General features: G+C 41.3%; 1 protein-coding gene across 1 annotated transcript in view; it reads right to left on the bottom strand.

Moving 5' to 3' along the window:
- The window catches only part of SPEF2 (sperm flagellar and cilia associated 2), a 1087451-nt gene that overhangs the window by 949312 nt on the left and 111914 nt on the right, over positions 1–26225 (bottom strand). Inside the window, exon 6 of the mRNA XM_086960525.1 lies at positions 15393–15472. Within this exon, the coding sequence (XP_086816651.1) occupies positions 15393–15472 (80 nt within the window). The remainder of the gene's footprint in view (positions 1–15392; positions 15473–26225) is intronic.

Below are 26225 nucleotides of genomic sequence, written 5' to 3'. Positions count from 1 at the left end.
CATGATCTACGTCCCCTACGGCTTACCACACTAGCTTGGGTCGTCCGACCGGTCCCTTTTTGTGAGGGAACTTGGTGTAATCATTAGACCAATTATATTAATCTTAAGTGTTGGCCCCATCTCACAAAAGAATGTCAGATGTTTATTGGCTTGTCTTCTGCGCCCTCGTAGTCTAGACGAGGCATGGAGAATGAGACCTTAAGCCACTCTTCCCTTTGTAGAGGTAGGGGGTCTTTCCACCTCTTACAGATTTCCCTTCGGACCAACAGTACCAGATAAATTAATAGGCCTCGGGTATTCTGAGAGAGGGTCTGGCTGAGTCGGCCATCATCTCCAAAAAACACTAATGACATGTTAATTTCTATAGTGATGTTAACAATATCTCGAATATTGTCGCCCACCTCTGTCCAAAATTTTGCAAGTACTGGACACTCTAGGAAAACATGTAGGTCATTAGCAAGAGGTAGTAAACATCTGGGGCATTTAGGGGATGGCTCTGGGGCGAACTTGGCGATCTTAGCGGAAGTGTAATAGAGCCTGTTGATGACGAAAAAATGTTTTTTTTTTTAGACAAGCAGGCTTGACACGTTTGTACAAAACCTTTAGAGAGGGCTCATATAGGGACTCTATTGTTGGCCAAGGGGAGTTTCGGTCCACACTGCAGCTAAAGCAGGGGCCTCGTGGTCCTCGGCTTCCAGCAAGTTGGTATCCCATATAGATATTTCCTTCTTAATTGGGAAAAAAGATCTCTCCATTCCCACTGATCTCTCCTTTCTCTGCATCGTACCATGATACCAACTGTAGATATTTAAATCTGGAGATCCCTGGCTCTATCTTTGCTCTCAAGTATTCCCATGGGTGTATCCCCCCGGAGTCAACAAGCTCAGCCCAGGTGGTGATGTCTGCCCTTCTTATGGGCAACGCCAAACTGTCCCTAAGGCAACCCGGTGTTCCTGGTGCATCCCATACAGGGGCACTGTCCGAGTAGTATCCAATGCCCCAACTATATCTGAGCCTATACCATAGCTCCAGGGCCGCCCTCAGAACCTTCAGGCGTACCAGCTTAAAGAATTTTGGTGACCCAAACTTATATAGAAAAGCCCCGCAATCTCCTCCCCCCTCTGCTCTCGCCATTTCTCCAAGCAGCCTGACCCAGGCTGACTCCCCTGGTTTAACAAGTAGCATCCGTATGCTTTTAAACTGGAATGCTGCAGCATATAATCTCACATCAGGAAGAGCTAGCCCGCCTTTCTTTAATCTGCGCCTAAGTTTTTTCCACGCCAATCGGACCCCTTTATCTCCCCAAACAAAGCTCCCAATCTTTCTCTGTACCTTGCTTAAGCTTTTTTTCATAAATGTTAATGGTATGGAAGAGAATAGGTAAGACAGGCAAGACAGACAAGTTGGTTTTTCCACAAATGGTTAAGGGAAGGTTCCTCCATCTGCTGAAGAGGCAGTCTATTTCCTTAATGACCCTGTTGAGATTGAGCTCAGGTATCTTCTCCAAATCCTTGACGATGTAAATCCCCAGATATCTCAGCTCTGCGCTGACTCTCCCCGACCACTCCAAATTCCAGCACATCACCTCTGTCTTGGTTTTATTGACTAGATACCTGGACAGGGACCCAAATTCAGACATGAGTTCCTCAACCCTCGGGATCACTGCCTCAGGGTCGCTTGTATACAATATTAGATCATCGGCATAGAGAGCTATTTTAGAACTGTATTGATCAGATCTAAAAGGATAGATTGAGTCATCCAGTCTCATCGCCTTTGCCAATGGTTCTATATATTTATTAAATAGAAGGGGCGAGATCGGGCACCCCTGCCTGGTTCCTCTCTGGATGTTAAAGCTAGGCGTAAGTAGGCCATTTAGCAGGATTCGGGGGGAGGCACCGTGATAGCAGTTCTGCAACGTTTGAATAAAGATGGAACCAAACCCCATTGCCTTCAGGACCTTCCAAAGATACACCCAGCAGACTCTATCAAAAGCCTTGGCCGCGTCTAAAGCGACAACGGCCAAGGGTTCCGTTCTCTGAATGGCCAGATCTATGTTGCCTATTGAGAGCTGCAACTGCTCTTGGATGTGTCTCCCTGCGACAAACCTTTTCTGATCCGGATGTATTAACTTCGGGATGAGTTTTTCCAATCTCCCCGCCAAAATGCCTATAAAGATCTTATAATCGGCATTCAGCAGGGAGATTGGACGATCGGAGTCTGCGTTTTCGGGTCCTTGCCAGGTTTTAAAATCAGGACGATTGTTGCCTCCTTCCAGGTCTTGGGAACATTCCCAGTTAAGCTGTAGACTGAGTTAAAGGTGGCCCCCAAAGCATTTATCAACTCCTCTATGGGGAGTTTATAAATTTTGCTTGGGAGTGAGTCCGAGCCTGCAGCTTTTTTGTTCTTAGATTTTTTGATCTGATCGGCTATTTCCACTAAAGTAAAGGGAGCGTCTAGTTCGTTCTTACTTTCTTCTGACAGCGAGGGGAGATGTTTATTCCTCAAAAATGACTGGATAGCACTTGGTAGAGGTGCAAGGTCCTCTCTATACAGTTCCGAGAAGATGGAGAGGAGACAGGTCTGCATATCCCCGATTGTACTTGAGGTTTCCCCGCTAGCATTGATGGTTATTTCTTTTATATTGTTTGTAGCGCAATCAGTTCTCACTTTCCATGCCAAAAGGGTGCCTGCCTTCTCCCCATATTCAAAATTCTGCATCATTCTGGAATTCCACTGCGCTCTACACTTGGCTTCTAACTTCCCTCTATACTCCGATCTTACCTTATCCAGATCCTTCAAGACTTGTGTAAGTCGCTCAGAGTCCATGTAACTTAATCCATCTCTTTCTTTCTCCAGATTGCTTATCTTCCCCTCAACGCCCTTTAGTGCCTCAGCTTCGACCTTGTTCTTATAGCAGATTATTCCATGAAGTTTCCCCCTTAGCCAGGCCTTATATATATCCCATACTATGTCCGGTGTTGTGGAACCCGTATTCAAAGAAAAAATTCCAAAGAGCCTGTACTGCTTGGACCACTTCAGGATCTAAAAGCTTTGCCCTACTGAGGGTCCACCTTGACGACTTCCGCTGCACCTCTTTACTCTGATATATAAATTGCAGAGGTGCGTGGTCGGAAAGATGACTCAGAAGTACTTAGACCTCCCCTAGGCTAGCCATTGACATTCTATCTAAAAAGACATAATCTATCGTGGAGGAGTGACCATGCTTCTTGCTATAGTATGTGAAGCCTTGCTGGTTCCCTTTTTGGGCCCTCCATAGGTCAATCAAGTCCATATCATGGATCATGTTGAGCAGCGCTCTACGTATCTTGACTGCTCCTACATTGTGACTTAGATTGGATCTATCTTTTAATGGGTCCAACAGGACATTAAAGTCCCCCCCGATGACATAGGGTGGGGATTCCAACATCAATACCGACTGTAGTTTATATATATAGGTTGGATCGTCTGTATTAGGGCCATAGAAAGAGGCACATATTAAATCAACATTTTCAAATGCCAATTGGACTACCAACCACCTTCCCGTGGAGTCTGATTGTGATTTTTTTTTATAGTACAGGGAGTACCCTGTTTAATTAATATAGCCACCCCTCTGCTTTGAGATGTCTGATGTGAGGCACTAAAGCTCTTAAGGAACCTTGGAGAAGATTACACTGCTTTCTTCGTAACTCAGGTATGTCTCTTGCAACATGCATACTTGTGCAGTTGAGAGTTCTAAATACTTAAGGATTAGCCTCTGTCTCCGGGGACACCTTAACCCATTCACATTCTAGGAGGCTAAGATGGTCTTTCTATCCCTCATGTCCACGCCACCCATCGCCTCCTTGTTCTACCTGGAAGAATTGACATCCCTTCATGGCGTAATAGACCGTACATAAGGTTGAGGGTATAGAGTCAAAATATCAAGTTTTTATTATCGACTAGACATAATATCGAGTAAAAAATATAGAATGGACATAATATCTACTAGACATAATATACACTACCAAAATATCGACTAGAAAGTTTTAATATCGAATAGAATGGACATAATATCGAATCAAAAATATAGAATGGACATTATATCGACTAGACATAATATAGACAACAAAAACTATCGAATTTAAGGTAAGTTCATATTAATTTTTAATTTTTGTGTAATATAATTTTGTAGCGGGTTGTTTGTTTATAGGGGAATAGGGTGGGAAGTAATTTAATTATAAATAATGAAATATGTTATTTTATGTATTGGTATTTATTTAGAATTAATTGTTAATTAATAATTAATTGGTAATTAATTAAAATATAATTGGTAATTAATTTTAATTGATTAATTGATAAAAAAATGTATTTTAGTAATTTATTTTCTGTAGCGGGTTGTGGGTTTATAGGGGAATAGGGTGGGGAGAAATGTAATTATATTAAATTAATATTTGTCATTTTTTTATTGGTATTTATTTAGAATTAATTATTAATTAATTATTAATTAGGAATTATTTAAAATATAATTGGTAATTCATTTTAATTGATTAATAAATATGTTAATTTTAGTAATTTATTTTCCAAAGCGGGTTGTGGGTTTATAGGGGAATAGGGTGGGAAGTAATTTAATTATAATTAATTAAATATGTTATTTTATTTATTGGTATTTATTTAGAATTAATTGTTAATTAATTATTAATTGGTAATTAATTAAAATATAATTTGTAATTTATTGTAATTGAATAATTGATAAATCTGTTACTTTTATTACATTATTTTCTGTACTGGGTTGTGTGTTTATAGGGGAATAGCTTGGGAAGTAATTTAATTGTAAGCAATTATATTGTTTAAATATTTTTTTGTGTCTAATTTTTATTTATTTTTATATTGTAAATTAATTTATTGGTAATTGATAAATAGTTAGTATTTATAGGTAATTTTTATTATTAGTTAATTTGTATTTGTAATTTTAATTGATTAATTAATATATTTTAGAAAATTGTAAAACATTTTAATTATTTTGTAATCGGTATTAATATTTATGTAATTTATATTTATATATGAAGTATTTACTTCTATTGCACTCACTGGAGTGGGAATAGTAATGTTAACCCTACGCTATCCAACGCTTTCCCTACTGTTGCACTCACTGGAGTGGAAATAGTAATTTTTACCCCTACGCTATCCAACGCTTTCCCTACTGTTGCACTCACTGGAGTGGGAATAGTCATTTTTACCCCTACGCTATCCTTCGCTTTCCCTACTGTTGCACTCTTTGGAATAGGAATAGAAATTTTTATCCCTACGCTATCCAACGCTTTCCCTACTGTTGCACTCACTGGAGTGGGAATAGTAATTTTTACTCCTTCGCTATCCAACACTTTCCCTACTGTTGCACTCACTGGAGTGGGAATAGTAATTTTTACCCCTATGCTATCCAACGCTTTCCCAACTGTTGCGCTCACTGGAGTGGGAATAGTACTTTTTATCCCTACACTATCCAACGCTTTCCCTACTGATGCACTCTCTGGAGTTGGAGTAGTATTTTTTACCCCTACGCTATCCAACGCTTTCCCTACTGTTGCACTCACTGGAGTGGGAATAGTACTTTTTATCCCTACGCTATCCAACGCTTTCCCTACTGTTGCACTCTCTGGAGTGTGAATAGTAAATTTAACCCTCTCGCTATCCTATGGAAAAGATATTGTATATGTTTTGTTAATAATATGTATATATATATATATATATAAGTCCAACGAAGTTCGGCAGTCCCCCGGCTGGGGGTCTGGCGAACTTCGTTGGACTTATTTACTCTCTTTTGAGAAAGTCTCCCTGCCCGCCCGTGAGCTGTGGGCTGATGAATTATAAAGACACGCGAAATCGGCATCTTCGTGAATCAGGCAAGCAACAGTTTCCCCGTGTGTACGGGTCCCTGACTGGCCCGCTGGCTTACATCAGCGGGCTTTGGAAGCAGTGCTCCAATCTGAAGGTGCATTTGGGAAGCGTGATTACTATCGACTTCTGCAGCGGGAAGGCGGAACCAGTACGGCAGCAGTTGCGGATGTAACTGAGGTAAAGCGTGTGACAGCTATATTTAACTGGCTGCGTGGTCTCACGAACGGTGAGATTACTAACAAAGAGACATGGATTTGCCAAATCGACAGGCTTCAAGATGGGAAGCAGCCGAGACGCTGTTTGTCCCGTTCTCAAGTGATTCAGCCGCGAGTACAGCGGGTGATGCAACAGCTCGTGACAAAACTACAAAGAAAGAGCTTTGGGACAAGCTGTGGAAGTGCGCAAAGATGGAACAGGTAAAGTGGTGGGAGGCCACTATTTTACAAAAATTTGTGGACTGCAAAGGGGTGCCACGAGGTTTGAGCATTTTCATCACTCCTACGTTTGCTGATCCAGACCCAGAGCTAATAGAGGAATGGGTACAGAACAACCATCAATGTTCGACAATCCTGTTAAAGTTACTCATAAAATATGCACAAAAAGATACTGTGAGACTGTCGGAGGAGATTGAACGTATCACTGAACAATTAAAGGGACAATACACCGACTGTGAATTTGAAACTGAAATGAAAAAATTTACAACAAGACTGCAAAAAGCAGAAGATGAGATCAAGTTAAAGAAACAAAGTAAGTTTCACCGCGACCAACTGGATTATGAAAGGGGTCAAATTTTCACTTTTGGAAAAAAGTTTGACCACCTGAGAGAACTGAACAAGAAAATATTACAAACCCCGGAGAAACAACAACCAGCCCAAACGGACCAAACGTGCTCAAATATGGATACGACTATGGCGGTGGAAAACGGGGCAACACCCTCAACAAGTGGCGTATCAACAACCACCGAGGGAGTAAAAAACAATATTTTAATAGAGTTCTCTCTAATGGCACAAGGGAGACAAGGGCTCGCCAGCCCCGGACCTCCGGTATCACCAAATCCAGGTCGCGGAAGAGGCGCCAGAGGCGGCAGCTGAAGAGGCGCCAAAAGACAGGGATTGATAGATGCCTTCGTGGGAGTAACGACAAGAGGCAAGACAGCCAAAAAATGAAGAACATCCACACAGTGGTAAATTTATCTAATTTGATTTTATCATTAGACCAAATTGAAGTTCTATCATTGGGATTGACATTTTGCCCATCCAGTCACTTTAATTACACGGATGGTAGAATTGATTTATTTCATTTTGTACGGAAATTGAAATTAAGAAATGGTTTCATAACAAAAAACCCATGGGAGGGGCAACCTTGGGAGACAGTACAGGAATTGCTATTGGTGACATTAGTCTTTTAAAAACGATGAATTGCCTAGGTTCTGATACTGATGTTATACCAAGTACCATTGAATGTCTATCTGATGAAGAACTAAGTTTTGACTGTCCTAGTGGCAGCGGATTTAAATCAAAGTCAAGGTTTTTACCACAAATTCACAGTGACATTATTGATGTGTTTGAAAAGGGTGTGATCACTGAATTCAAAAGGATAAACAAAGCCTGTATACCCGAACATGACAATTTAACCAGACAACAGAGACAAGCCTTGGTTGAATTAAAAGACAATAGCAACATTGTAATAAAAATGTCAGATAAAGGCGGCAATGTTGTCGTATGGCCAACTGAGATGTACCTTGCAGAGGGTAAAAGACAGCTTGATGATCGGGAAAATTATGAAATTAGTTCTAGAAGTTCTTATGAGAAGAACAGTTTAGACTACCAGATACAATTGCAGAAGTGGAAACAAGATAGTTTACTATCTGATGACGAATACAAATTTTTGAAATGTGACCACCCCAAACTTGCGGTTTTATATCTTTTACCCAAGTTACATAAAAATGCAAATGTTCCTCTGGGGAGACCTATTGTTTCCTCTATTGGCAGCACATACGAAAACACTTCAAAATATATAGATCACTTTTTAAGGCCATATGTGGAACAATTACCATCGTATCTTCAAGATACAAGAGACTTTTTGAGAATCATTGAACCTATACAATGGGAAGACAACATGTGGCTTATGACATTGGACGTAAATAGCCTGTATACATGTATACCCCATAGTTTAGGTGTGAAGGCCAATCAACATTTCTCAAAAAATCGAGATGTTAAATATCTATTGCACACTAACATGCTTGTCGAAATGATGCATATCTGTCTTTCCAGTAATTACTTTTTGTTCAATCACGTGGTCTACTGCCAGGCTATGGGGACTGCGATGGGAACCTGTTTCGCCCCCAGCTACGCGGGTCTGTACCTGGGCTGGTGGGAGGAGCAGGTGGTCAGTAACATCTTTGCCTTCACCCAGAGCGTAGTCCTCTGGGCCAGGTACATAGACGACGTGTTTTGTCTGTGGAGAGGTAGTAAAGAAGCTGCACTACAATTTGTCACCTATCTGAATCAGAATGACTGCAATCTACAATTTACCAGTACTATAGACAAACAGTCTATTGAATTTTTAGATGTACAGGTGTCAGTTGAAAATGGACGACTCATTAGTAGGCTGTTTCGCAAGCCAACGGCAGGCAACAGCCTGCTACATGCGTCGAGCTGCCACCCGAAAAACTTGATTTGCAGTATACCTTTCGGTGAACTATTGCGCGCTAAAAGAAACTGTGGAAACACTGCAGACTTCAACAAAGAACTGTGTGTGATGAAGGAAAGATTTAAAGAAAGAGGCTATTCCACAAAAGTGGTCGAACAAGCATGCAATTAGGTCAGAAACGTTAACAGGAGTGATCTTCTTATCCCCAAACCACCAATTGATAGTGACGAAGGACCAATTGGATTTATCACTACTTACTCTAATCAGACTTGGCAGGTTAGAAAAAGTCTAAAGAAATGTTGGCATTTGCTTAAGTTAGACGGCACATTAAAAAATGCTGTGGGGATTCAACCAATGATTACCTTCAGAAAGTGCTCAGCACTAAAAGATATGCTTTGCAGTAACATGGTAAAAGACAAGAAGGATACCAAAGCAATCAAGGGTTTCTTTACCTGTCGATCATGCAAAGCTTGCAAGGACAGTGTCAATAGGAAAGAACTTATTCTATCTAACAACAGTAAAGCCTTTAGTATCCAAAAACACCTGACATGCAAATCTGACTATTGTGTGTATGCACTACAATGTCCATGCCCTTTGACATATATTGGAAGTACAAAACATCCAGTAAAAAAACGTGTACTAGAACACATGAGGGTGATTACAAATGAGGACAAAAACTATCATATTGCCAAACACTTCAAAGACTTTTATGAGAAAAATTTAAGTTCACTAAAATTTTGTGCTCTGGACAGGATTCCACTGTCCGAACGTGGCGGTGACAGACTCAAACAACTACGTCAACTTGAGTCGAAGACACCGTACAACCTTTGGGGTTAAATAAAGATGAAGAGCTATCTGTCCACTTAGCTTAGGAGCCAATAAAGACCCTTTTTTATAACTTTAGGCTGAACCCTGTAAAATCATTGATTTGAAGCTGTCTATGTAGTTGTTTTTAAATAACTGTTTGTACCTTAAAGTGATTATATATTTCTACGTGTGTAGGAGACATATATGTCGCTACACAGTGAGGATGTGAAACCACTGGCTGCTGAATCAATTGGATCAACATGAGAAAATGCATCTTCGTTATCCAAAAACCTTTTGAGTTCAAAGACATTATGAGAGTGTTATCTATGAGTTTAAGCCCACTGGGGCCGAATCGTATTGTGACAAAATGTACATTATCACATTGATAAATTGTTGTGCTCCATAGCCCACTTGGGCAGAATTGTACAATTTAACGCGATATATATATACAGGGCACGATTTTCAAAACAATTTTTGTTTAATAATTTAGGCCAGCAAAACTTTAAAAGAAAGCGTTTCTTTAAGTTTACATCTCCTTATCAAATGTCTCTCATAAACCGTTGAGAAATTGTAGATGCATGCTTATTATTTTTACTTTGCAAAAAACACATTTAAAGATGGCCGCCAAATTGTGGTAAAACATACACTTGTGTGAGGACAAGTAGTCCTACTTCTATGTTTGTGATTTATTTTGACTTTAAAAACTTTGAGAGAGAAAATCACTGTTACCCGTGACCAAGGTGCGGCTGCACCGAAACGCGTCGGGTGTTTTTGGGATCCTGTGTGTTGAATAAAAACTTCACACTAACGAATCTGGGCTCGAGCTGACTTCTTTCAAATGGTAAAGTTGCTGCATTGAAATATATATATATATATATATATACAAAGCAAATCCAAGTATTGACTGCCCCCACCAGATCGAGAGTTGCGTCGTCCCAATAGGACTCCTTGGATTGAGTCCCTCACACTTCTTTCCATAAACGACCACGCCAGGTGAGATTTTCACAGTTCTTTTATTGCCGCTGCCAACAGTCCAGCCCGAACTGCGTGAGGACCTGGCTTGGCAGTTCAGGCTGGACTGTTCCCATAAGGAACAGGGTCAATACTGATTTGCATATGGCTGGGTCCAAACTGGGGTGGTGTAGTGAGCAAAATAATGATGGATTAAGTCCAGATCCTTGCGACTGGGGGTGAATGTTTGCATTGTCCAACAGTCTGTCCATCAATTGTTTCTTTTGCAATCTATTAGGTTGGCATCACCAAAAGGAATTAGGAATTATACTAGATCCGAATAATAAATGGCTGAGCCTGTTAGTGGGACAAATGACATTTGTGAAGAATATTCAAAATTCTTCTCCCAAAAACTTGGTTTGTTGAAAGATTTACAACATAAAATCAAATTTAGACAAGGTGCAAAATCTATTGTACATGAACCTCGTCCAGTTACCCTTGGGTTGAGGGTGCATTAACAGAGGGAGTTAATCAAATTATGTGATTTGATTGTCATACAACCCATAGAGGCATCTGAGTATTTGCCCCCCCCATTGTTTTAGCAGCTAAGGCCAGCGGGGAGGGATTCAACTTGTGCGTTGATTTACACAGCCTAAATGATGCTATATGGGTGGAGAGCTTTTCTCTCCCTCATATAAATGAGATGTTAAGTACCCTGGGTGATGCAAAAGTTTTCTGTTATTGACTTATGCATGGCATACCAACAGGAGGAGCTCTATCTGGAGTCTAGACCTCTCACTGCATTTACCATGCCTTTTGGGGAATACATGTTCACGAGGATGCCTTTTGGCTTTGCTTCTGCTGCTTCGGTTTTTCAAAAAATCATGTATAACATTTTAAGTGGCATAGAAAAAACCTTTTGCTTCCAAGACAATATCTTAGTTTATGGGTCATCAGTAGAGGAACATGATCACATTTTAAAAGTATTGTTTGAAAAAATGATGACGTCTGATTTGACCATTAAACAAAACAAGTGCCTGATTAGGGTCAGTTCTGCAGATGACCTAGGGCACACCATGTCGCAGGAAGGTTTCAGGCCTAAATATAGTTTTATTCAAGCTGTGAAGAATGCGCCTTACCCAAAGAACAAAGAAGAATTTAAATCTTTTTTGGGTTTAATTGAATACATTCTGAGAAAAGTGTGAGTGTTTTCCTGATCTCTTGAGAAAGAACAAGGACTTTGTGTGGCAGACAGAGCACAGTGATATTGTAAACAAGTTAAAAGAAGAAATTATGCATTCACCGGCATTAGGTTAATTTGTTCCCGCAAAAAAAACGATCCTTACAACATATGCCTCCAACAAGGGTTTGGGTGCCACATTGTCACAAAAAAAAGAAAATGGTGAAACTATCATAGCTTTTGCTTCACGCTGTTTAACCACTGCTGAACGTAACTATTCGATAATCGAAAGGGAGGCCCTCGCCTGTTTCTAGGCTGTTCACCATTTCAAGTTTTATCATTGGGGCATAAAATTCACCATTCGCACTGACCATAAACCTCTCACATTCATGTTCTCTGTCAGAAAAACACTCAGGGGCTCTCCTCGAATATCTAAACGGATACTGGGATTGGAAGTTTATTGTTTCAAAATAGAGTATCTATCGGTTGCCGAAAATATAATTGCAGATTATCTTTCCAGAGCCCCTTTAGATTCTGATGTTCCGGACGAACCCCTCATAGAGTGCTTGTTAGACTTGGCATCTTTTGCTGTGTTTCCCCTGAGTTTTTTGCTTTCTGACCTCCCGGTTTGGACTCTGTTTTTGCTGGTGTAGTGTTCCTGCACACTTTTCTCACTGCCTACCAGTGGTAAAGGGCAAGTGTTCCTGTAGTAAAATGTGTTATGGATTTGTGTTTCCATGATTGGCCTATTTGATTTATGTGTCAGTCCCTAGTAAAGTGCACTGCGTGTACCAGGGCCCATAAATCAAATGCTGTTGGTGGGGTGCAGTACTGGATTGTGCCACCCACGCAAACAGCCCATAAAGTGTAACTCTGGCCTGCCATTGCAGAGCCTGTGTGCAGTCTGGGACTGCCATGTCGACTTGGCAAGTGCACCCGCTTGCAAGTCCCTAAACCTTCGCTTTTCTACATGTTAGTCACCCCTAAGGTAGGTCCAAGGTACCCCATGTGGGCAGGGTGCATTTTATGTGAAAGGTAAGGCATGCCCTGGTATGTGTGGCATGTCCTGATAGTGAAATACAGGCAATTTTGTTTTTCACTATTGCAAGGCTACTTGTTCCCATAGGCCAGAATGGGCAGTTTGATTATAACATCTTATAATCCTAACTAACCCAGGGAACAAGGTAGAAAAACGAGTTTAGCATACCTGAACTCAGAATGTTAAAATACATCTTTTAGTGGGGGTGATTTTTACATTCCTTGTTTGAAAATACCACTTTTAGAAAGTAGGTATTTTCTTGTCTAACCATCCAGTATGCCTCTGCTAGGTTGGATAGTCCATGTCTGGTTTATGAGTAGCAGGGGGCTGGAGAGGCCCTTGGCTCCAGCAGTCCGATGGGTCAGGGCTGGGTTGAATAGGCCCTGCATTGAAGAGAGAGTAGGGGGAGGAGATATCTTTTTACTTGCCTGAGCCTTCATAAAATAGAGGGTAGGGGAGGAGTTGTCCTTTTAGCTACCTGGTCTAGGTCTGCTTTCAAAAATGCTATCTCCAACTCTTGCCAGGAAGCAGCACCAGGGAGGGCAGAACTAGTTTGGGCTGGGTACAGAAACTCCCTGCCCTCAAAGAACAAAGGATTTGGTGGTAGAAATATTGGGGCCCAAATCCCAGAACTTTAGAACTCTTTTGGACTAAGAAGACTGTCAAGAAGAGCTAGAGAAGCTGTTAGGAGGAACTACCACTTTGCTGTGTGCTTTGCTATGTTGGCCTACAGTGGTTGCTTCTGCCTTGGGCAGTGAAAGGACTGGACTGAACGTTTTTCATTCTACTTTTGTGAGTTTCTCCGAGGGCTGGAGTTAGTACTTTCCCCCTGTTCAAGAAGTCCCAGGAACAGCAAAGACTTCAAGCTCTTCTGCCCTCAGCACTGGGGACTGTGTGTTTTGTGCTGCAACAAAAGAAAAAGCAACTCAACAATGTCAACAACACTGCTGCGAATTGCGTGTCCTCATGGCATCGCAGAGGGCACCGCCGCTACGAGACCCTTGTCTCACCAGCAAAGCCTGCTGACGCCGCCACCGAGTGGCTGCTTGCACTGCGACCTGTGGGCACTGCACTCGTCGCCGCCTCACTTCACAACAACGCCTTGGTATCCCCGACGATGACGCTCCATGCTGGAATCAACACCGCTGTTTGCACCGTGGTTCGAGGACACCGTTCGTAAAGTTACACGATGCACCGCCCTCATCCCGCACCGCAGCCTTGGCCTACCGATGCCGGTGCCATCGACTCCAGTTCATCAGCTGACAACAGCGCTTCAGCAATGACGAAGACGCTGCTTGCACCACAACGAGCACTGCATCCATTTCGCACCGCGACCCTGGTCTCACCGACGATGCCAAATGATGCCACCACCGAGGTCCTACTCGCACCGCAGCCTGAGGTCACCGGACGCCGCACCGCTGCCCTTCGCAAAGCAGCAAAGGACGCCTGCTGACGCCAGTGTTCCTGACTTCAGCAAAGAGGAGTTCGACCTGCAACACATGTGATTCCAAGGGCCCCATCAACTCCTGCACCGACCTCCGAAACAGACGCCTGCAGACGCCGTGCTTTTGGAAGCTCAACAAGGGGTCGCCAACGCCATGCATTTCTAAAAGGTACTGTGTGCACGTCTTCCCGACACCGTAGCTTGCTTGCGACGTGCCAGGTCTGTTCTGTTCTGGTCAGCCAGAACAGTTTGGATTTGTTTGCTCATGACACCGGATAGCCCCGGACAGATCTATCAACATCAAGGGACTGTTTTTCAAGGTTATTTTGATAACTGAAGATTTTTAAGTAATGTATTGTGGTTTTATAACGTTTTTGGGCTTATCTTAAGTATATAAAATATTGGATATTTTTCTAAAATGGTGTGGTGTTCATTTGTAGTTTTTACACTGTATTACTTTTGGTTCTGTGCAAATGTTTTACACACTGCCTCTAAGATAAGCCTGACTGCTCGTGCCAAGAAACCAAGGACTAGGAAGAAAGGTCCCTATTTGGACAAAGGTACCTACCACTGCCAACTAGAGACCTCCATTCCTAACAGTGCTAAAACAGAAATTATAAAAATAGTTCCCTTATATTAGCAATGCAATGATACAAGTTAGCCAATTCAAATGGTGGTAAAGAAGTAATTATTCAGAGATGGGACAAAAGCAAGAAAAGACAGCAAAGTAATTGAATAAGGAGCATCAAACAATGATAGACAAGAAGCCCATCTAAACTCCCCTCTTATCTCCGCCAGATCTCTTCTGAAACTTGTTTCAGGAAATCTCTCAAGACCTTGATATATAGTCTCACTGACACAGTGTTCAAAGCGTTGGTATGAAGGTTGGCGCTAAATGGATAGTACAGCGGAGGATCATCACTACATCAGTTTCTGACCCAAAAGCGCCAAGATGCTCCCTGGAGTGATAATGCGCTATAGAAATGTTTTGTTACATTACATTACAAGTCAGGAGAAAATGGCCTACCCCAAAGGCAACTCTATTTATTATAGACAATAGTTCTTGGACAACAGACAGGTAAAGAGGTCTGTTGGCAAGAGGTAGAAAGAGATTCTGCCAAGACTGGCTTCCTTTGTTGTTATATTGACAGTATCTTGTTTCCTCAACATCATTATGGTTTTTCAGCTTCTACCTAAACATTTCGTTTAATGCCAAAATGATTAGAGCACCAACACCTTCAACCTCACATCAACACACTTAAAGGATATCTCTGATAAATAATTAGATATTCTTATTCAGCTGACTTTATGTACTGAGTGTAACAAGACAAATAAAGTTTGTTCAAACACACTTCCCTTCGACAGTTTCAAACACTAGTGATAACATGTCCTCAATGCACATTTGGGGCAGCTGAATATGATTAAGTTAGTTTTCCAACAATTACCTTTCAGGAGACTGGATGCTGCTTGATGGACTGTCTTTCTTCTGCTGCTTTTCAAACTTCATAATGTCAGTGTACACATCCTTCAGAAGAAAGCACACATATTAGCTTAAATAAAAGTCATTCAAACATTGACAAACGTGATGAACAGCAGACGTTGTAAAGTGTCATTTGTTTATATGACTTCGTATAAGTCTAGTGCACAGTTTTTTTTCAATGAAAGATAAGAGTGTGGTGCATCAGGCATCGCCTAATTTTGCACTGCATGACCACCTGAGAAAGTTGCAGCCATTATGTGATGCCCAAACAGAGCAACATCCCTATATGGCTAAGTAACAGCCTTCAGAGCTGAGAACTACAAATGTCTGCTTCTTCCTCAAAGAAATTCGGGCCTTAAGTACAAAGCCATTTTGCTGGCGCAAATCCTGCGATTCCCCAAAATCACAGGATTCATATGGTCACAAAATGACTATTTGTTATGTGCAAAACGGATTTTTAAATTCGACAACAAGCTGCTGAATCACAAAAATGGGTTTTGAAACCCCTAACGAATCGCTATTTGGAAAAAGCATGTTTAGGGCATCCCTTCAAAATAACGATTAGTTAAAGGATGCATGAATGTTTTGCAACCGTAATCTCTTCACAAAACATTTACAAGTGACAGATTCGTGAGGTAGGGTGGTAACACATTAGCAAAAGGAAAGGGGTCCACTTGGCACCCATTCCCTGTGTGAATGCAAAATAAAAATTGTTGGGGAATAGGCAGTGGTCCGGGGACTACTTACAACTCTCAAACTAAATTTAAGAAATGAATACGTTTTACTTTTTAAATGCAGTCTCATTCCTTTAAAATGGGATGCATTTAAAAAGAAATGCGATCAGAGACATGGTGGTCTGCTGACGTCAGCAGATCACCAGCTCCGTGACGGTATCCAATTGAAATGAGTCGCAATCCGACCTATCTGATTAATATTGATGAGGTACTACCGCAATTTGGAATTTTGCTTACCAAACTCTTAGTACATAGGTCAGTGTGCAAAATTATTTTCCCTTTTCAAAACATTGGAGCGCAATGTGCAGCCCCTTTTTACTAATGGAAATATGGCACATTAGGCATGTATACACTTCATACCTAAATATTTTTGAAGGGAAAGAGGTACAATGGAAAACACTTTCAGCAAGCTGTATAAGATTCAATGTCCTCTATGGCTTCTGGCCATTCAGGTATTCGCCACTTTTTGTTTGCTTTTACTGCAGAAAGTGAATCGGAGTAAGTTAAACTAAATCAGGATGAGATGACCATTACTTTCCTAAATCATCAAAACAACCACCTAAAAGACCTGGACATCCCAGCATATTCAAAGCTTGTAGTCAAGCCTCACCGAAGAGTACAATCCAATCTAATCTAAACTCACTTGTAAAGCATCATACGCCGCATATTTCTTGACATAATAGTAAAGAAGTGAACCTCATAGGTCCTTCACAGGTACAGCCTGGCCAGAATTTGTCATAATTTCCTAAAAACAGGAGTACGCGTTTTTTGTCCTCTAGTAAGGGGTAACCGAGTGCCAGATTTGACTGGCTGCAACCTTTAAATCTCTATCTAGGACTCTGGCCTTGAGAGCTAGGGGATGCGTAAGGAAAGTATTTGCTAAGCACAGCAAACTGTATTAGCAGCCACAAAAACATTTGTGCCACAAAAGAAGGAGAACATTGCCGGGCCACTAAGTGAAAAATACACATTGATTTAAAAATCATGCACTTGGTTACTGGGAGCTAGAGCAGCTGTGCACAACTGATCAAAAACAAGAAGCCCAGAAACATGGGGTCGAGGTGTCATTTCTGAGTAATTTCTTTCAGTTGGTGGATGCATGTGCTGCTGAAAAGGGGGCTGAAAATGGCATTTAAAACTTTACCTAAGGACACAATAGCTCCTTGTCAGTCCAAGGCACTACAGGCAATAGCAAAACTGTATATAACCGGAAGATATGTTCAGCTTCTGCTATTAAAATACCTAACTCAATCCCTGGGGAAACAAGGTCCGACATTTTCCATTGAAGTGAAATGAAGTAAGCTTTTATTATTCAATTACTTAAAATCATTACAATATACTATCAATATTAAAAGAAAGAGAGTTTAAATCCCACAAGACTTGCTACAACCTGGTATGGCATAAAACCTTAAACTAATATCAAAATCTGGTTATAAAGCACAAGTGCAAATGCGTTGGACTTAAAAGGGCGGTTTGTCCGAGACTCTCTTGCTTGCTAGCCGACTGGTTTCTTTTTGTAGCTCTATTTTCAGCGGCAGCCCGGCTCGAATTGATTCTATAAATTTCCCTAGCCACGTAACTGTTTAAACTGTATTAGGAGAGAAACACAAGTCTGAGACTTCTCTGCACCGTACAAGGCCCTGGCCTCTGCAGATAGGAAGAACTAGTCGTGCCACTCGCTGGCTTACTTGGGACAAGCGCACAGGAGATGAAGCCAGGATTCCTGATGGTAATTACAGAGTCGGCTTGCAGCTAAATTGTCATGCCGGGCCCAACCTTGATTTAAGTCCACAATGGGCAATGCAAGAAGTCTCATGTAAGTGATTTTTTTTGGGCTGGGACTGTCAGTGCTTGCTCGAAATAAGGATGTGGTTTTCCCACTATGTAGGAGGCGTCAGTGATGAGAAATTGGATTGATGGTTTATGCTTTCCAGATCTCCTTCATGTGACATTTTCTTGGCCTGTCTGTTCACTGATCTTTTCCATGCAGCTACCAGAATGTTTGAGTTGTGCACGTTTTGCACATCAATTTCTAACAATTTTGTGGCTGCTGTCAACCGCACCTGCCATGGGGATCCACTTTCTTCGAAGATTGCTTTGATTTGTGCTTTCAAAGATGTTGCTGGAGCTCACATGATACTAATATAGTATTTTAAAGTGTTCCCTAAGCAGGTAATGTCCGGACCATTAAGACCCAGCTCCAGCCTTACTCCTGCTCTCCTGGCCTGTCGTTAGATGCCTAATACTTTCTTGTAAACCAATATTTGATGGCTCATGAGGAAGTTAGTAAAGGCGCCTGGGAAGATTAGGTGGCCATAGTTGATGGAGGGCACTACTTTTGCTTTTAAGACTTTCAAGATAGGTGCAGCAGTGGGGCTGTGTAGTCTTCGATTGAGACTTCTCAGGCTGTAGATGATACCATCCCCCTGGCTTCTTAAATGTTTCAAATGTGCTGACGGTTTGGCCCCTTCCGAAAGCCTCAGACCCAAATAATTATAGCTTTTGCAGGTTCTGATTTGCAGGTCACCTAGGAGCAATTGCACGGTCTTCTTTCGATGGTACTTCCCAAAGATTCTTATCCTGGTCTTCTCCTGATTTACCAGCAAGTTATTCTTTTGATTAAATCTGTGCAGCGTTTCTAAGGTTTTCTGTAGGCCTGTTGTTGTATTCCTTCCTCCTGCACTTCTAGAATTGTTATGATTCTCTTATGGTTCTATATTCTATATGTGGGAGTTAGGCAGTGCAAGTCTGTCTTCTAAAGATTGTGGATGTACAAGCTGTTATCCTTCAATAAATCTTCTATCTGTTACCTTCCTGGTTTCCTGGATTACATCATAATTTTGGCGACGTTTTGGGTTACATTGAGAACACCATGCTTTGAGAAAACCATTGTTTTTCATTTTTTTTATCTTTTAAAAGTGGATATTTGGAGAAAGGATTGAAAACAGATTCGCGCATACCTTAAGGTACCTTTTCCTATTAAGTGTATGTTGATTGCACCTGCGCCTGATTTTGATTCATGTATGTGCTTTGATTGCACCAGCGGCTGAACTTTTCATGATTTTATAATCTTTAAATGTTATTCTTGTTTAAACTTTCCTCGTTTTACCAACATCGTTTTTTTTTATCCTGAATAATATGCCAACTCTAACATTTCCTGTTAGAAACTCATCATAATCATTTTAGAGTTTGCCTTCATCTTACTTCCAGTATTTCTCAAGAGCGGTGTACATTCAAATCGCTGGCATCGTGTGTACATTCGAATTACTGTGGAGAAGTGTGGCTCACTGGTTAGAGCAGGCAGACCCTGAAGCAGAGGTCAGACCCGGAACCAGGGTTCAATTCCCGACGCGGCAGGGTCTTGAGCTCAAATGTCCATGGACTCGATAATTCTCGCTTCGGTGCCTGACCTAATCATGGGTTCACACTCTGCAACTCTGGGCATTAAGCTTGCTTAATCTCCACAACGGCCCCCGCGGCGGGATGCCTGGCTTTCACCTTGGGGATGCCCTGTAGGGGCTATCTCACAGGGAAAAGCCAGGACGGGTTCCCAAGGCAAGCGTGGAGATACCCCTTCGGGGGTCGATTCAGGCGCTATGTAAGAAACATAATAATAATAATAATAATAATACTGCCATCGCGTGTGTCCTCACGCTCAGGATCTCCATTCTCTTTTCGATCTGTGACTCTCTTCCGCTTACACCGACTCCTTGCACGCATCACGCAGTGTCCTGCGTCATCGCGTGGTCCGCCATTTTGGAGTCACCTTGAAAACGAAGACGACGCTTTACACGCTGATCCTCACAACGCCGATCCGCACGGCAGCGGCGACTTTACAAACCTTAATATTTTCCATTCGCCAGCAAATACATCGCGCTAATTTTTTTTTTTTCCCAGCAAAGTAAAAAAAAGAGAGGAAGCATTTTCCATGGTTTGGATTGTGTTATAACCAAGACAGATTTCTACATCAACAAGTTTACACCATGCCACATGATTTTACACCAGCAAATAAAGAGTACTTCTGTGGATTGTGGTTCAACTAAGATAGACATCGGTGACTACCTCTTTTATTTTAGTTAATTTATTTTATTTCTCTTATGTGTAGAATGTATCTATTTTAAGTGTTTTATATCATACTATATTTCAACGTACTCTCTACCATGTCTAACAACATTGTTTCTCCTGCACATTTTCTACCTATTGCTGGTGATCCCAAAATGGAATGGGATTTATGGTTTCCTACATTTCTGGCATATGTAGATGTTGTAGAGGAGGACGGTTGTTCCCCTAAAAGAAAATTGGCGCTACTCAAAAACTGTTTAGGTGGTGCTGGTCTTAAAGAATTAGAAAATGTACCTTCCATTGAAGGTGCAGGTGATATAAATGTATTTGATGTTGTTGTTAAACAATTAGCTGCTTGGAAGGAAGATAAATACTGTCATGGAACGTTTTAAATTTTATTCTCGTGCAAAAATAGAGGAACAAGTTCTAAGAGATCAAATTATGATGAGAACTAAGAGTAAGAAAATACAGGAACGTTTATAGATGGGAACTGAAACTACCTTTAAGGCTGTGTTAAACATTGCTAAAGGCATCGAACAGTCTGAATTGTTTGTAAGTGAGATCAGAGGTCAGGAAAGCAAAACCAAAGTAGTGATTCCTGAAGTTTCAATAGTAAAAGATTCTTACAATAAAAAAAAACACAGTTTGTTCCCAATAAACCACAGTATATTCCTTTTAAACCAAAAGAGAATTTCAGAAGGGATGTCAAACCTTTTGAAAGGAGAAATCAAATAGTTTGTTACAGGTGTGGAGGTGTCGACCACGTAGGGAGTTACAGAGATTGTCCTGCCTGGAACAAAATATGCATTAAATGTAAACGTTCTGGTCATTTTAGTAAAATGTGTAGGTCTACTCAAAAAGTGAATTTATTGACGGATGATGAATCGGATTCCATTCCCACTGATGGTCTTTGAATAAATAGTTTGTTGTGTGTTGGTGATACCAAATGCAAAGGTTTTCCTAAAGACATAATATTAATTGATGGCAATGAAATTTCCATGCTTATTGATTCGTGTGCATGGTACAGTATGATAGGCATGGACATTTTTAATACATTTTGGGGTTCTTTGAAGTTATCACCACCATATGTACAGCCTGGTGGCTACACTGGTCATAAAATTGATTTGGTTGGTTTCATGTGGGCTGATATCACATTTAAAGGTAGGAGCATTAAAGGCAAGGTCTATTTTGCTACTAATGGTGCTTCTATTCTCAGTTGGCCTCATCAGCATGAATTAGGCATTAAACTTGACCCCAATGCATCACATCCTGTGTACATTATATCTCCTGAGGTTGATAAATTTACCAACTCCATAAAAGAAAAATTTCCTGCCATTTTCTCTGACAAGTTGGGCAGATTCGTGTTCCTGTGAGGCACAGAGTTAGAAACGTGCCACTTGCGTATCGTGATAAATGAAAAGTAATTTTATCTGATCTTGTGGCTAGGAAGATAGTGGAACCTGTTGAATCTTCCCCTTGGGTTTCGCCAGTGGTTTTATCCATTAAAAGCAACGGCGAACTTCGTCTATGTGTCGACCTTCGGAGCTTAAACCAAGAGATTTGGGTTGATAGGCATCCCCTACCCAACATACATGAGTTGATTTCTACTCTCTCAGGTGCATGTGTATTCTCTACCGTAGATTTGGCAAGTGCTTACCATCAAGTACTTTTGCATGAAGAGTCTAAGTTTTTGACTACTTTCATAACACCAGAAGGCATGTTTCAATTTTGTCGCATGCCTTTTGGTTTAGCCAGTGCAGCCTCAGTTTTTCAAAGGCTCATGAAAGAGGTTCTTGAGGGTTGCGAGGGAGCTATAGCTTTTCAAGATGATATTCTAATTTTTGGGAAACATTTTGAAGATCATGATAGAAATCTAGACTCTGTACTAAAACAGATTCAAAACAAAGGTCTAACTTTAAAATTCTCCAAGTGCAAGTTTAGACAAAGTAAGGTGGAATATCTTGGACACGAGACTTCTTCCCAAGGTATTAAGCCTAAGCTCAATCATATCCAAAGTATACTTAAGGCTCCTGCACCTTCTAGTAAGGAACAACTCGTGTCCTTCTTAGGTCTTACCGAATTTTACAGTAAATTTGTTCAAGATTATGCTTCAAAAGTACATTATTTGAGATTACTGTTAAAAAAAGTTGCAAAGTTTTTATGGACTAATGAACAACAATTTGCTTTTGATCTACTGAAAAAGGAGATCCTCAATGCTCCATTTTTAAGACCTTTTGAACTGGGTAAAGAATGCATTGTGTGTGTGGATGCAAGCAATGTGGGCTTTGGTTCGGTTCTAATGCAAAAGGATAGGGGTGAGGAGTATGTTGTTTCTTATGCCTCAAGAACTCTCCATGGTGCTGAGTACAATTACTCCACTATTGAGAAAGAATTGTTGGCTTGCACTTGGGCAGTTGAACATTTCAGACAGTTTCTTTGGGGAACTAAATTCCGTTTACGTACAGACCACAAGCCTTTAACATGCTAGCGGCCGGTGGTGGGAGGACTCTGAGATCCCGTTTGGCCCGTTTGGCTGCGAAATTGCAGGAATTCCAGTGTGTTGTGGAATATGTCCCTGGTCGTTTGAATGTACATGCCGATTGCATGTCTAGGTTGCCTTTTGATTCGCATGTTTCCACTGTTCACAGTGATTTTGATGTTGTATTTTCCATTGGGGATGTCAATGGTGAAGGCAACAACAAATTGTCTGGAACCATTTCAGAAGTTGATTGGAGAAATGCCATGTTCAAGGATTCTGCTTTGTCTAATGTAGTGACGTACCTACAACATGGGTGGCCTGAGGAACGGAAATTATCAGGCGAGGTTTTGTCTTTTTATAAGATAAAGGATGAAATCATGTTTGACCAGGGTTTTGTGACTAGAGGTGATAAAATAGTTCCTCCTTGTGATCTACGGACGAAAAATATTTCAATGGCTCATGAAGGCAACATGGGCATGTCCAGTACCAAAAGGCGCATTCGTGAATTCTACTGGTGGCCGGGTATTGATAATATGATTGATAAATGGGTCAGTTCTTGTTTACCTTGTTCTTTGAGTAATAAGTCTGTGAAACCTCTGACTGTTGGTGTTTCGCCCATTGAATTTGTTACATCTCCTTGGAAAAAATTGGGAGTGGACATTGTGGGCCCTCTTTATTTGTCACCTAATAAAGATTTGTTTATTTTGGTCTTAATTTACTACTTTTCCAAATGGCCAGAGTTAAAGGTTGTGGATAAGATAGGTTCCGCTCAAGTTGTGGAATTTTTGGATGAAGTGTTTTGTAGAGAGGGCATTCCTGCTGAAATTGTTTCAGACAATGGTCCACAGTTTATTAGCAAAGAATTTTCTTCTCTCCTTGAAAGATGTGACTTTGTACAAAAAAGGGTGTCAAATTATAACCCACAGGCCAATGGTCAAACAGAACGATTTAATAGAGTGATAAAGGAGTCCATCCAACTTGCTGTTAAGAGCAATTTAAATTGGAGAGAAGCATTACGTGCCTCTTTATTGCCTTATCGGGTTTCCCCTAATTCTGTTATGGGTCTGTCTCCTTTTGAAATGTTAAGAGGCAGGAAGCCTGGCTCTAAACTTTTACCTTGGTGGTTGAAAAGTAAAATCAGTTGCAAGCGTTCCTTTGATCCTTTCAAAGTCAGAGACAGGGTTTTAGCTTATCAGGATAGGATGAAAAGGAATTGTTCTGGTTCTGTCTCACATAGTGGAGAAGTGTGGCTCAATGCTTAGAGCGGCAGACCTTGATGCAGAACGCTGGCCAGGGACCAGGGTTCGATTCCCGCCTCGGCGGGTTTCGGGCTTAAATTCCTCTGACCGGATATTCTCGCCTCAGTGCTGATTCTAAGCATGGGGCCCACGCTGCAACTCTGGGCAATAGCTTGCTTAGTCTCCACAAAGGCCCCCTGATACACAAGGGATGCCTGGTTTCACCACGGGATGCCCAGGAGTGGACACCCCAGAAGGAAAAGCCAGGAGGGGTTCCCTTGTGGTAGGAGTACAAGCGCCGGGATGCCTCCGGGTCACTGTTCGCGCTATACAAAATACGCCACATAGTCCTAAGATCAAAGTGGGTGATTTTGTGCGAGTAAAATTTGGTAGAACTTTTGGCAATAAATGGAATAAATGGTCTGACCCGTGTAAAGTTTCTGAGGTTTTCTCTAAGGCTGTAAGAGTGGAAGGTGGTAAGATCTGGAATTTTAGAAGGATTTCTTTGTGTAAGGTTTTGGATCCTAAGACTATTCCGCAGTCAAGTTAAAAAGCCAGTCCATCTTTGCAGCCAAATTCAAACATTGAAAATGTAGTAACTTTTTCTGCCCTTTTAGACACTTTTGGGTGTGAGCCACAAACTGAGATTGTCAATTCACCACAAGTTGTCAATTTGCCTCAAACTGTGAATGTTGATCAATCTAGTGAGGTCAATTTACCCATCAATGGTGGTGGTACTTTTAATGGTTCTAATGTGAATGCTGATTATGAAGTCTCTGGATGTGTCATTGAACAATCTGGCAATGAGACTTTAAGAAGAAGTGTTCGTGTTAAATATTCTCCTATCAAATTGCGTGATTTTGTTAATTATTGTTTTTTTTTTTTTTTTATTTTATTTTTCGAAAGGGGGAAGGTGTGTTGTATTCCTTGCTCCTGCACTTCTAGAATTGTTATGACTCTCTTATGGTTCTATATTCTATATGTGGGATTTACGCTGTGCAAGTCTGTCTTCTGAAGATTGTGGATGTACAAGCTGTTATCCTTCAATAAATCTCCTATCTGTTACCTTCCTGGTTTCCTGGATTACATCACCTGTCCTAGTGTGATCCATGATACCAAGGTTTTCAGCATTCTGGTGAATTTGGATCTGTACATTCCCCAGCATTGGAGTGAGTAGATTTGCCTCCTCGAGGGCTTGTAACAAGTCGGCTGTGTAGATATTGAAAAGTAAAGGGGCACAAACGCACCCTTGCTTGAGACCATTGTTGGTTGGGACCTTAGTTGTTACTGACATTTGGCTGGTTTTAATATGCACCCAGGTGCCTTTGTAGAGAGCAATTATTGCCTTTAACAGCTTTTGAGGAATGCCCCAGTTGATAAGTTTTACCCATAGCTTCCCGCAGTCGCCTCGGTCAAAAGCTGCACTGTAATCCACGAAACAGCAAAACAAAGGAGGTTGTGATGACTGGATTGCGCGTTGAGACAAGTGTCCCAATGCTAGGATGTTGTCTATAGTGGAGCTTTGGGGCCTGAAGCCAGTTTGAAAGAATGGCAGAATATTATGATCTTTTACCCAAGTTTCTAGTTCCTGCAGCAAAACTCTGGCATATGCTTTTGCTTCTTTGTCTAAAAGAGCGACAAGCCGGTAATTTTCGGGTTTTGTGCAGTCCCCTTTTTTGTGGATCGGGAAGAGTATTGAGCCATTCCACGATGATGGAACAGTGGAAGTTTCAAATACATACTTAAAAAGTGGTGTTAGCTAATCCGCCCAAAAACCATATGTGACTGTAAACGCTGCCGCTGGAACTCCATTGTGACCAGGCGCGCCGTCTGACCTCATTTTTTTAATCAGGTTGGTTATCTCAACCTTGGTGATAGCTGGAGTTTTGCTATCTTTATGGTTTACTGGGGGGATTTTTGTATTTGGGTGTCAGTTGTGTTCTGCTGTGTTGTATATAGTAGCTTTGCATATTTGACCCACTCGGAGGCTGACACCCCGTTTTCCTTGCTCTGACCGGTGTGGCTCTGTTGTCTGATATATCTCCAAAGTTGGATTTGACCCTTTTCTTTGAAAAGGTTAAATATTTTCAAACACTCTGCCTTGATTTTCTTTGATTGGATTTCCCATATTTTCTTCCTGTGTTCCCTACGAAGCACTTGTGCGAGGATTTGTAGCTCCTTTTCTTCTTGCTTTCAAGGCCTTTGAAAGACTCCGCTTGGTTTGCGCTAGGGCCCTTGGTTTTAGTTGTAATGAAAGGATTTGTGGATGGGAGTCTTGTGCTTTA

The sequence above is a fragment of the Lissotriton vulgaris genome, chromosome 3_1 (genome assembly GCF_964263255.1).
Source record: "Lissotriton vulgaris chromosome 3_1, aLisVul1.2, whole genome shotgun sequence".
In the NCBI taxonomy this organism is placed as follows: Eukaryota; Metazoa; Chordata; class Amphibia; order Caudata; family Salamandridae; genus Lissotriton; species Lissotriton vulgaris.
The sequence above is the reverse complement of the archived record's forward strand: the minus strand, read 5'-3'. Positions and strand labels throughout refer to the sequence as shown.